The sequence below is a fragment of the Octopus bimaculoides genome, chromosome 17 (assembly GCF_001194135.2).
Source record: "Octopus bimaculoides isolate UCB-OBI-ISO-001 chromosome 17, ASM119413v2, whole genome shotgun sequence".
Classification (NCBI taxonomy): Eukaryota; Metazoa; Mollusca; class Cephalopoda; order Octopoda; family Octopodidae; genus Octopus; species Octopus bimaculoides.
Window position 1 is genome coordinate 46,317,794 of NC_068997.1, and position 13,077 is coordinate 46,330,870.

Sequence of the window (13,077 nt, forward strand, 5' to 3'; positions counted from 1 at the left end):
AAAAATTTATTTTGCTTTCTTTCTAGATTGTTCTAGTATTTCAGTGCTATTTATATTCCAAACCTCTTGAAAGTAACTACTAAAATGTTTATTCTTTTCTTTTTTGTTTGGAATGGCAGTTTTTCTCTTTTTTTTTTCATTTGCATTTATCATTATTATTAAGGCAGAATCATTAGCACACCAGCCAAAATGCTTAGCGGCATTTCTCTTGTCTTTATGTCCTGAGTTCAAATTCTGCCATGGTTGACTTTGCCTTTCATCCTTTTGGGGTCAATTAAGCGCCAGTGAAACACTGGGGGGGTCGCTGTAATTAACTAGTCCCTTCCCAAATTTCAAGCCTTTTACCTTCAGTAGAAAGGATTATTAATGAAGTGGTGAGCTGGCAGAATCAGGATGTTGGGCAAAATGCTTAGCGGCATTTCGTCAGTATGTTCTGAGTTCAAATTCCGCTGGCGTCAGCTTTGCCTTTCATCCTTTCGGGGTTGATAAACTAAGTACCAGTCAAATACTGGGGTTGATGTGATTGACTTACCCCTCCCCACAAATTTCAGTCCTTGTGCCTATAGTAGAAAGGATTATTATTATTATTATTATTATTATTATTATTAAGGTGGTGAGCTATTGTAGTATTAGTATTGGCAGTGATTGTCAATGGGAGAAGATGGGTCATGGTGCCTTTGGCCGATGCATGCTTGGGAGGTTCTGCTTGGGAGTGAAGGCAGTGATTGTAGTAATTTCAGGAGGGGTGGTCGTAATAGTATAATGTATGAGCAAAAACAATGTCATATCTTGTTACATTGCAATTTCAAATCTCACAAGAGTATGTGACTCCAGACGGATGGAAAACAGACTAAAATGGATTCAGGATACTCTATCCCTTCCCTACAAAAATTTGCTATACAGCTAGCAAAATGCTTTAAGAAAAATAATTACATATGTATAATAATTCAGTCTTATTGGGAGTTGATAATCCTTTATCTGAAATATTTTCAAGTAAAGAAAGGGTTTAACCCTTTAGCATTTAATCTGGCTGTATTTAGCCTAAATATTCTACCTGTTTTATATCCAAACTGGTCACATCGAGCTTCTCACACCTATCCTACAATGTCATTCTTATAATAAACAATCCCATTATTGAAATTTCTTAGCTACATGATTAATTCAAAAGAATGTGAATAAATAAGTATTATATTTGACAGAGTAATCTGAATGCTAAGGGGTTTTAAAAAAAGGGGTTGTGTTAGTGAAGGGTGTAGGTGAGGATGAAACAAATGTGTAAAATTCAGAAATTTAATTTAAAAATTTTTTTGTGGTTGGCTAAGTGAAGTGAATATGTAAAGAGGCAAATTTAGTTTTGGTGGAAATTGGAATACCCTTAAAGTTGAAACTGTTACATGTCATGTGAGACTGAATAAGCACCAAATTTACATAAACCTACATTCGTGGTGTATATATAAGAGGTATTATGAAATGTAATTGAATAATGTATTGAGATTTGAAACTTGGGTTCCACACCCAGGCTGTACCACATATATACATATATATGTCTTCGTCATCATTTAATATCCGTTTTCTATGCTGGCATGGATTTGACCAGGACTGGTAAGCCAGAGAGCTGTATCAGGCTCCAGTCTGATATATGTATGTAATCGTCATCACTGTTAAGTGCTCCTCTTCCATGCTGCTGTGGATTGGATATGGTTCAACAGGATGTGAAGCCAGAATACTGCACTGAGCCCCAGTATCTGCTTTGGCATAATTCCTTTGGCCTGATGGCCTTCCTAAACACACACTGTTTAGTGGTTGGAAGGAAGATAGGAAGTTATTTTCAGAGTGGAGACCTAGGAGACCTATCCTGAAGGATTGCACCAGAATAGACTCTGCAAAAAGCACCCATCAACCACTTGGTAGCGTTACCATACTTCTATTGAAATACGTTACCTTCGTTGCAATTAATTTTGAAAATAATGAAGACTATAAAGCGGTGGTTTTACCACTTTTATAATGGGCTGAGATTATCTTATTTATATGGTGATTATTCTCTTGAGTAAACTTTTCTAAGTCCACGTCAGTTTGTCACCAATTTATAACATTATGTTGGATTATCTGGTTTAAAATGTTTTTGACTTGGAAAAGATAATAAATATAGATGTTTATTGAGTAGAAATCTATAGTGATAAACCCGTCACTTATAACTTATAAGTATTATCACTATACATAAATCTTAACTCAGGCTGCATAGATGCCGTGATGAATTATATACACCTGGATGCTGAAACGTACATGTATGTTGAAGATAAATAAGCTCGCTCTTTTTCACCGCTATAATAACAGTTTCATAGTTACAGAAATAAATCTCATCAACAGGTTGAAGAAAACGAAGAAAGAGAAAGTATTTACTAAATTACTTTATTTACATACATTTAATATTTACAGTACATTTAGAAGTCAAAGGAAATTGTTGTAGAGAGTTACAACATAAAATTTATATTACTAATTCTTCCATACTAAGCTACTAGAGTTGATTTAAGTAATAGACATGGCATAAAAATAACCAATATCTCAAAAGAGCGAGCGTTGTGGAAATGAGTGACAACCAACGATCACTGAGTGTGAGTGTCGTGGAGTCGAGTGACAACCAACGATCACTGATTAATCTCCCAAAAATCAGGGTTTTGATATCTGCTCATACCTGAACTCTAAGAACCGTATTTTGTGAAAGATTTCTCTTTGACGAAAGTTTAGAATTCAAATATGGACAGTAATTTCAACCAATGGGAAACTAAGAATTATACCTATTCAGGCAATATGACCATTACATCATATTACTGCCGATAAAGGTTTATTATGACTTGCTACAAGACTTTAGTAAAATAACTGCCATTATTAAAGCTGGTGAAGTCAGTGAGCTGGCAGTATCATTAGCATGCCAGGTGAAAATACTGCTATTTTGTCTGTCTTCACGTTTTCAGTTCAAATTTGGCCGAGGTTGACTTCACCTTTCATGGTTGATAAATTAAGTACCAGTGAAACACTGGGGTTGATGTAATTGACTAGTTCCCTCCCCGAAATTTCAGGCCTTGTGCCTTTAGAAGAAGGGATTATTATTATTATTATTATTATTAAGGTGGCGAGTTGGCAGAATCGTTAGCATGCCGGGCAAAATGCTTAGCAGTATTTCATCAGTCTTCACAATTTGGGTTCATATTCCACCAAGGTTGACTTTGCCTTTTATTCTTTTGAGTACTGGGGTCGATGTAATCGACTAGTCCCCTAACCCCAAATTTCAGGCTTTGTTCCTACAGTAGAAAAGGTTATTAAGCTGATGTTTGGAACCTGAATTGTTTTGGAATTTTGATGGAGGGTCTTAATTTAGATCACTTTAAAACAGGAAATTTGTCTCCTGGAACCATGGGTAATCTTGGGCAGATTAGCACCAACAGAGTTAAACCAGGCGATAGATTAAGCCTGTTGTCCAAGAATGGCACCCAAAAAATTTGTCTCTGTGTTAAAGTTAGAAATGATTATCTGATTCAGAGATCTACCACCTTCATTCCCGATTCCATTCCCACCCTAGTTGTTATCAATTTGACCTCAGTCAAAGGTCATCATGAATATCGTCAATTAATTGTATACAAAACTATAGTCTCTCAGCACTAAATCTGTATTTTATTTTATTTAAAAAATTTTTTATATAGCAGTGGAACCCATGGAAATATAGGGCAGGGAGCAGTGGGTTGGATGTTTTTAGGGTGCTCATGTATGAAGGTGAAGGGTATGTGGCCTAGTGGTTAGAGTGTTGCACTCAGGTTCACAAGATCCTAGTTCCAGTTCCCTGTGGTGCATGTGTGGTAAGAAGCTTACTTCCCAACCATATGGTTCTGGGTTCAGTCCCACTGGGCAAGTGTCTTCTACTATAGACTCGGGGGCTGACCAAATCCTTGTGAGTGGATTTGATAGACGGAAACTGAAAGAAGCCCACCATTACATATATATATATATATATATATATATATATATATATATATATATATATAATAATTTAATGTCTTGCTTCTATGCTGGCATAGGTTAGATGATGTGACAGGAGCTGACCAGGCAGAACCCTGCACCATACTTCTGTGTCTGTCTCGGCACGGTTTTTACAGCTGGATGCCCTTCCTACCATCCAATGTCTGTGTTTGTCACTTCTACTCCTGCCACTTGACAACCGGTGTTGGTGTGTTTACATCCCTGTAACTTAGCAATATGGCAAAAGACACCAATAGAATAAGTACCAGGCTAAAAATGAAAATAAAATAAGAATAAAAAGCAGTTTTTTTTTTACTAAAAGTTTTTCAAGGCAGTGTCCCAGAATGGTTGCAGCCTAATGATTGATATAAAAAATAAAACACTTCATTTCAGGCTGCTCCAATCCAAGTAACTATAAATAAGTAACCTTGCAAAGGACTGGTATCCCATTCAGGGAGGAATGCTGGTTGTGGTGGTCCACTCAAGGCAGTAATGTCCTGAGGTTGATGGTGATGATGAATATATGGTGGTACCAGATTGTGTGTATTTAAGGGTGGTGACCCCATCAAGGTTTGGTATTTTACTTTGTGCAAATAAGGGCGTATTTAATATTTGTCTTTGGTCAACAAAAAGCAAATGTGTATTAAGCAAATTTAAAATGTTTTGTATAATTGTATTTTTCATAGTCATTAATCCTGATTTTAATCTGCTCCAGTCTTTCATCTTGACTTCTGTCTCAGTCATTAAGCTCACTCTCTATTCCAGTTTATGATGCTGACCTCTGTCCCTATAACCCTGACATCCACTATAGTTAATGATTCTGATCTTTGTCTCAGCTCATAATCCAGACCTCTGCTTCAGCCCGTAAGCTTGGCTTTTACAACAGCCTATAAGCCTGGCTTCGACAATAGCCTTAAAAGATTAGCTTCCACAACAGCCTATAAGCCTGGCCTCTGCCTCAGCCTATAAGCCCAGTTTTTTTTTATCCTTTGTCCCAGTTTTTAATCCCGACCAAAACCACAATTTGTAATCTTGGTTTCTTTCTCTGTTTATAATTTCAAACACTTTCTTATTCTGTTACCTTCACTCCAACACAACCTTTAATTCTGACGTCTGACACAGCCTATAATTGCAGTCAAAACTGTATTGTCATTAAGGTAAAGGATGTGTGTACTCACTATGAATGCACATGCATTTGAATGAGCAGACAACCAAATGTATCCTTATATAAGATAATGTACCAACCATACCAGTTGACTACATGCCTCATATTGAAAACATTCACACTTGTTCTCACATATATGCATAACATTTTTACACATAGCTTGTATCCACACACACTCTCTCTCTCGGGTATGTGTTATATCTCTACACATGCATACATACACACTGATACATGCTATATCCTTACTAACATATTTACAATGTCCTTGTTAATATATTTCAGATGTGTGGTATATCTACCTACCATATCTCTACTCATGCATATCTTTCCTGGGAGTATTGGCACTGCTGTGTGAGTATTATTGCTTCTTTTATGGCAGAACTGTTAGTATCCTTGCAGTATTTGTTGTGACTCTCTGCATTCTGAGTTCAGATCCTATGCAGGTCAGCTTTGTCTTTTTGGATGGCGGGAGTGGGGTGGGTGGGTCAATAAAACGGTTAGCAATCCAGGTTAATGGATTGGTAGAACTATTGGAGAATCAGGTAAGGTTTCCTTGTGGCATCATATCAAACACTTTGTGTTCTGACAGAAATGCCTGGGATGAACTGGTATGCCATGATGTATCTGTCCTTTGCCTTGTATAAACATCAGTGGCATGGAGAGGGAAGATTTGCATGCATGGCAACCGCTTCTCTTCCAACAAAAAAAAAAAAAAATAATAATCTAACCCAGTCCTCTGCATACATGTACTGTTGTATGGTCAACCTTGTCTGACAGCCCCCACACCTCGAAATCCATATCAACTGACTTAGTATTTTTTTATTTTCTAAGACTTTGTTCTTGCATTTCATTAAATTCTTACTTGTGATTGTAATACTTTTAATATCTAATTGAATGTTGCTTCATCTACTTCTCATCTTTTCTCTTCTGCAGTGTGCACTCCTGTCGGATTTGCTCGGATGTTCACTGTTATGGGACAGCTAGTTGTGAAACCACAGGTCTGTACAAAGTTTGTTTTATGTTTGGATTGTTAGTGGTGGCATTAGCATGTTAGATTTCACTGAATGTAAGGTACAGTAGGGTTAAAATAGAGAACTGCATAACTTTATAATCCTTTTGTTACCGTATTTCTATTGAAACACAGTTTTCATTTCAATCAGTTTTGAATATAATGAATTTTCCAAAATACCTTTGTCATTATTCAGCTGGTGACTGGAACATATATTAACACGGAATGTTGATGGAAAGTTTAAATTTAAAACAATTTAAAACAAAATTTGTTTCATAGAACTTGATTGGTCTCATGTGGTTTGATATTTAAAAAGGGTTAAAATTATAAGTTCTCTTGACAATACCATTGGTGCTGCTATACGGAAGGTATAATACTAAGTTTACTTCCACTATCTTACAAAACTGTCTAAAAGGAGTCTACTCTCAGCTCATTCTCTACTTTAAGGTCAACCTGGATCAACAGTTGATGATAAAATCTATCCAATATGGGACCTTTTTTTTTTTTTTTCAACCGAGAAGGCACGGATTTTGATGAATCTAGAATAGCTGGATGAAGTAACCCCCGAAAGTTGGTTCATGCACTGGACACATCTAGTGATAAGAAAAAACATGCAGCAGTGTGTGTGTGTGCGTGCGTGCGTGTGCGTGCGTGTGTGCGCGCGCGCGCATGAAATTCTCTGCTAATACTAGTAAATCTACCAGTACTAGATACCACAGGATAATCTAATGACAAGTTTCTCACAGATTGCTTAGTACTTTAAGAGAACTTACATAACTTTGATATGGTCTCTTCCATAACTTTAGTATTGATTCTTCCCTTTTGCTTTTTTTTTCTCCAGTTCCTCCATGATATCGACTCAGATCTGTTCCAGGCATCACTCACTGAAGAAGACCTACTCCGCAAGATAAAACATTCCAAGTGTGGTAAGCAACTTGATTTGGTTATTTCTTCAGCTTCCTCTGAAGTTCAAGCATTTGAAATTAGTATGTTACTGTTCTGTTGGTCATGTTAGGATTCAAGCTACCATAATTTCTATGTTACTGCTATGTTGGTGAAAGCATATGACCTGGTGGTTAAGGTGTCAACCTCATGATCACAAGGTCATGGTTTCCATTCTTGGACTGAGTTGTGCAATGTGTCCTTGAGCAAAGCACTCCATGCTGCTCCAGTGTGCTTGACTGAAAAATGAGTACCAGCTTAGTGCTGGTGCAGCCTTCTCTACTTCCATCTGTCACATCCTGAATGTTCTGCTGAATTAAGGGTGGGTGGGCAAAGAGGCTGCTCAGGACTACACAGGCACCTAAAACAATTTGCAAAACCATGATACATGCTCCTGAGTTGGTATCAGTCTGGTGACCAATGACTTTGGTTTTTATCACTGTATTGGTCATCTGATGACTCAAGTTGTCGTATTTGTATATTATTGTGATGGCTCAAGTTGTTTTAGATTGTTTGTTACTGTTGTGTTGGTCGTTTGATTACCCAAGGTATTTTACTTTGTGTTACTGCTAAGTTCCCTTTTTTGTTGTGACACACCTCTGTTCGTCGAGCCCCTAATACCTCAGTCTTTCTATATTCATAAAGGTCCTTCCAAGATAGCAAATGGGACAGCAGGCACTGACTTTTCCCAAAGACTTGAAGAAGTTCGAAAGTTGAAACAAGAACTTGGTAAGTGTCTTAAAATAAACAAACAAAAGTATCAAAACAAAAATGCACTCACCTTGATTACCTGGTAATTTTGATCTCTAGTAATTCTTTAATCTGCCCCAACAGGCCTTTGGGGTGATCAACATCTAAAGTTTAGGGCTGACCAAGTCTTTATGTTAGCATTTAGTTAATGGTATGACGGCAATACCTAATCTGAGAGATAGGTTCCAGTGAGTCATGCAGACAACTGGTATAAGATTTTTGCTGCAGTTTATGAGTTCAAGACTTGTTATGAATTATTATACTGTACCATAAATAATATTGGGTTAGGTGTTGACATGGCTATGTGGTTAGGAAGCTTGCTTCTGGGCACCTTGATCAACTGTCTTTCATAGCTCTAGGCTAACAAAAGTTTTGTGAGTGGATTTGGTTGACAGAAACTAAATGAAGACCATTGTATATGTGTATGTGTCTCCTTATCTTGACATAGCATGTTAATTGTAGATGAGTGTCACTGTCATATAAGCAGTGTCATTCATTTTCCAATATATTCTGCAAAAGCATATCTGGCTTTGGAGAAATATTACTTTGTTTGGAAACATATGAGGGTTGGCAACAGGGAAGGCATTCACCTTGGTAAACTTCATCTGACTCATGCAAGCATGTTAAAACAATGAAGATGATAATATTTCAACAAGTAGAGTACAAACAACTGAGAACGCTTCAGTCTGCTAAGCTGAGCAAAACTTTACCTCTTCCATTTTGTTTGTGGTCGGTGCGTAAAATAGGAAGTGATGTAAAGTGTAAGATGTGAAATTGTTAAAACTCTTCTCAGTTCTCCTTCATAGATGCTGACATGAAAAACAGGGGAGGACGATAGGGAATCAAAAAGAAAGAAAAAATGCAATGTCATTTTAGTTAATGTTGCAAAATATATTTTCATTAAAATATGTTTCTAGAATTTAATTTAGTTGAAGACAACGAAAATAATTTTTTAGTAAAGATGCAATTTGTAATTATTTTATCGTTTCAGAAAAACGAAAACAGGTTTCTTCATTGCGAAGAAATCTAGGTTATCCACTTGTCATTCTGATATTGCTAGCCCTGACAGTAAGTAACATCTTGACATTTTGTTGAATTTGATATTATTATTATTGTCATACACCGTGATTACGTTTTAGTTTGTCTCCTTTCTCAGATATGAGAGAGTGAGATAGCTAGAAGATAATTAGTCCTTGGAATACCCCATATATTTCATTTAAGGGGTTGGAAACCTTTACTTTTTTTTTTTTTGAAGGCTAAAACCAACACCGGCAGTAACTTCCATTTGAAAAAAAAACAAAAGAAAAAAAAACTGAAAATAAGCAAGGGAGGTAACTCCAATAAGATTGACTAAATTTTTTCATAATACAAACATGGTAGTTGGTGTGAATCTGGTTTTCGAAGTTAGCTGATAAAAGCAATGGATATACTGAACTTTATAGACTTTGTCAGTTAATGATATTCTGTACATGGCTGTGTGGCTAAGAAGTTCGTTTCCCGACTATGTGGTTTCAATTCCACTGCATGTCGTCATGGGCAAATGTCTTCTGACTGAAACCTGTGAATCTCTCTCTCCTGTATATGTTGATTCCTATGTACTTGTGTGGTTCTGTGAATGTTAGTAATTCTGAATCTTCCTTCTGTTGCAGGCTATCTGTGTCCTAATGGTGTCTCACAATATGTTTCAACTGCTGATTGGTATAAAAGCTTTACCCTTTGGGACCAAAGTAAGTAGCAACCATCTCTTGTTTAACACTGATTTCTTTCTAATTATAGACAAGTAATGTCCATATCTTTTCTCAACAGCTATCTAAATGAAGTGAAATATCTTCAACTGTGAATGGAAGATGATTTACTTTGCTAACCAGGAGCTTAGTTTTCTGCAGTATTTGGTCATTTTTATTAACCTATTTGTATCATGATTTCCTTTTGTTATGTGATTGACCTTTGCATTCTAATGCTAGCATGAACAAGCCTAATGTTTGTGTATTGGACTATAGCTATAACACAGACATAGTATATATTATGCAACATTAGATTATTGTTGATGTTGCTGAGCTTCAGTTTAGCTCTGATTTACAGCCCTAGAACCAAAGTGGTTCCAGTAATAACTCTCTCTCTTTTTTTAGCTCTCAGACTAGTCTAACTAGGACTAATTTGGCTAAGGTGCCTTTTTTGTTATGAGGAAAATGTAGCTATCCTTTCTAGCAAGTTGAACAACTGTATAGTCTTCCCTCTTGGCTTGGAGACTACTTAGAGGGCTCCTCCTCGGCTTGAGGGCCCAGTACTGTTCTCCATCTTGCATCTTCAGATAAATGTAAATGCTGTTGGGTATGTGCATAGCATGCAACAGCCATTGGTGTGTGCATTACATGCTACAATTCTTGGATGTGCATTTGCAATCAGTGGTGTTGAATATATGCATTGTTGGGATATAATCCTGTCTTGTATAGAACTGTTTAAATTCCTAATATTACTAGGTTTACACTAACAGACCATGGCTTCTCAGCATCCTAACCTGTCATAACTTTGTGGATCCCTACATTTTTTATGGTAGGGAGCATTGCAGTGTGTTTGTTCTCTTACAAATTCTTTGTTGTTCTTTTTTTACTTTCAGAAACTTGCTCTCGGCATAACCTCCTTGTCTGCTCTTGGACCTGTTGGGGCTGTTTTGGAAATCATCCTTATCCTGTATCCTTTAAAAATATGATCTGGTGTTCAGTTTGTGTGTGTGTGTGTGTGTGTGTGAACTGGTGGTCTTAGTCCTTATGTGTGTCCACATCACTTGTTTGACTATATTGCAGTGTATATTGTATGTATTTATTTGTTTACATTTGTATGTAGGTGCTTTACATGTGTGTGTTTTGTGTTTGTGCGTTTTGTGTGTGTGTGTGTGTGTATATAGATAGGAATATCTGAAATTAAATCCAACATTTCTTTTTTACATATAAAGGTGCAGACATGGCTGTGTGGTATGAAGTTTGCTTCCTGACCACATGGTTTTGGGTTCATGTATGTTCATGTGTGCATGCTTTTTATATAATATCTAATGCACCAGCTATATTACAACTGCTTTGATCTATATGTTATATTCAGACCTTAACTTTTTCGCCCCTCAGTTACTTAATGTGTGCTTCCCTGGTGGGTTTCTACAGTCTTCCTGTGTTTTGTCACCTCACTCCTCGAATTGATGACACCACAATGATTCTCATCATAGCCAACTGTATTGTCATCCTTGTACTCAGCTCTGCCTTGCCTGTATTACTAAAGACATTAGGTAACTAAGAAACACTTTTTTGTTTTCATTCTACCTATCTCTAAATGCTGTTGTTTAATTTTCAGGCCAGCTATGATGAAACGTACCCCTTCAGCCTTACCCAAAATCTACAGTCATAACCTACTCTTCTCTACCTTCCTATCCAATGCACATTTATCATCCATCACCAACTCCTCAACCCTTGTTCTTCTTTATATTTGCTCCTTAGCATAATTCAAAACTCAAACTTTCCATTGTAGTACTGTAAATCCTTGAGTATAGTCTGCCCTTGAGTATAATATGCAGGGGATTTTTAGGGGACTGTATCTCTGAAAAACCTAAACCTTGTGTATAATACGCACCCCTTCTCTAACTTGAGTCAAGGAGGTCTATATAACGTCCTTGGTTTGTAAACGTATATACGGTAACATCCTTTATTATTATTGTATATATAACATAATGCAAACGTGTAGCTTTTTTGTGCACTTTGTTTGCAGAAAATAAAGAAATAACAGTAATAACATCAGTGAAAAATAAATATCAAGTAAATTGCCTTTACATATTTATCACTTAGGAAATTTTGCTTAGAAAATATTTTTCATTTTTAACCTCGTGTATAGTACACACTAGAAATTTTGACCTTTAAATTTTGGGGAAAAAAGTGCGGATTATACTCGAGGATTTACGGTAGTTGAGATATCAGCCATGTCTATGACCATGAACTATCACTAATTTCGTAGTTTCATTGAACAGAAGTATAGCATTGATGGAAGCAGTCACAAGTCTCTCTGCTCTTAAGTGGCTGCATTCCTCTGTTTTGTCTGAAAAGTAGCGTCTTTGTTATCTTTGAAGGATGATTACATGAGTAAGTATTTGCCACGGTATGTACTTATCAGTAGTGTTAGATAGATACTGCTACTAAACAAGTAGTTATGTTCTAAATGACAGTGTTAGGTTTAAGCTTTTGGTTTGTTATTTGTGGTGATATTTTCTGAAGCCATGTTTCTAAGTAAATTCACAACCGTTTAACCATTTTCCTGTTGTATTTTTTAAATTCTTTCTAGGCATCACAAACTTTGATCTTCTCGGCAACTTTGGCAGCATGGAATGGCTGGGCAACTTCTACATCATCCTCACCTACAACATTGTGTTCGCTGTAGCAACAGCGCTATGCCTTGTCAACAAATTCACCGCAACCATACGTCAAGAGATCTACGTCCGCCTGAAGATGGTGTTCAAGCGAGAGAGACGCTCTTATTCCTCACAACAGATATTGAATGGTTCTCTGATGGGGAAAGAAGATTAGTGAAGTTCATTCCCTTCTTCTCTGTACCCATGGAAATAGGGAAGTGGGGGCGAGGGTGGGGTGGTGGTTCTACTTTATCTTTTATTTAATTTTTTTTTTCCCCCATTTTATTAAGAAAGTTCATGAAGAAAAACAGAAATCCCAAACTGAAATATGGACAGGAGTGAATCCTTTCTGCTGATAACCTCATTATTCTTCATTTCTCTGATATTCCCTGTCTAATCATTTTTATGGCAACCATCTAACAGTTTTTTGTATATATTTTTATTGTTATTTTTTTATGAGAATTTTTGTAATATTTGCTGCCTAAATGATGTAATTTAAGAAACAAAGTTTGTCTATATATGTGTGTATGTCTGTCTATCTCCTATCTTTCTCTCTCTCTCTCTCTATATATATATATATCATCATTGTGTTTATATATGTGTATATATATATATATATGCATATGCATATATATGTATATATATATATATATATGCATATGCATATATATGTATATATATATATGCATATGCATATATATGTATATATATATATGCATATGCATATATATGTATATATATATATGCATATGCATATATATGTATATGTATATATATATATGCATATGCATATATATGTATATGTATATATAT

The 13,077-nt window shown here is 36.2% G+C and overlaps 1 protein-coding gene across 2 annotated transcripts in view; it reads left to right on the plus strand.

The window, feature by feature from the left end:
* LOC106882103 (limb region 1 protein homolog) overlaps nucleotides 1–12,782 on the plus strand; it is a 59,707-nt gene extending 46,925 nt beyond the window's left edge. For both annotated transcript variants that reach the window (XM_014932660.2, XM_014932661.2), the window contains 9 exons: nucleotides 5,459–5,527; nucleotides 6,110–6,174; nucleotides 7,027–7,111; nucleotides 7,773–7,856; nucleotides 8,869–8,945; nucleotides 9,527–9,604; nucleotides 10,495–10,568; nucleotides 10,997–11,154; nucleotides 12,198–12,782. In XM_014932660.2, coding sequence (XP_014788146.1) covers nucleotides 5,459–5,527; nucleotides 6,110–6,174; nucleotides 7,027–7,111; nucleotides 7,773–7,856; nucleotides 8,869–8,945; nucleotides 9,527–9,604; nucleotides 10,495–10,568; nucleotides 10,997–11,154; nucleotides 12,198–12,439 — 932 coding nt within the window. In that variant the 3' untranslated portion in view covers nucleotides 12,440–12,782. The remainder of the gene's footprint in view (nucleotides 1–5,458; nucleotides 5,528–6,109; nucleotides 6,175–7,026; nucleotides 7,112–7,772; nucleotides 7,857–8,868; nucleotides 8,946–9,526; nucleotides 9,605–10,494; nucleotides 10,569–10,996; nucleotides 11,155–12,197) is intronic.
* The last annotated feature ends 295 nt before the right edge of the window (nucleotides 12,783–13,077 follow it).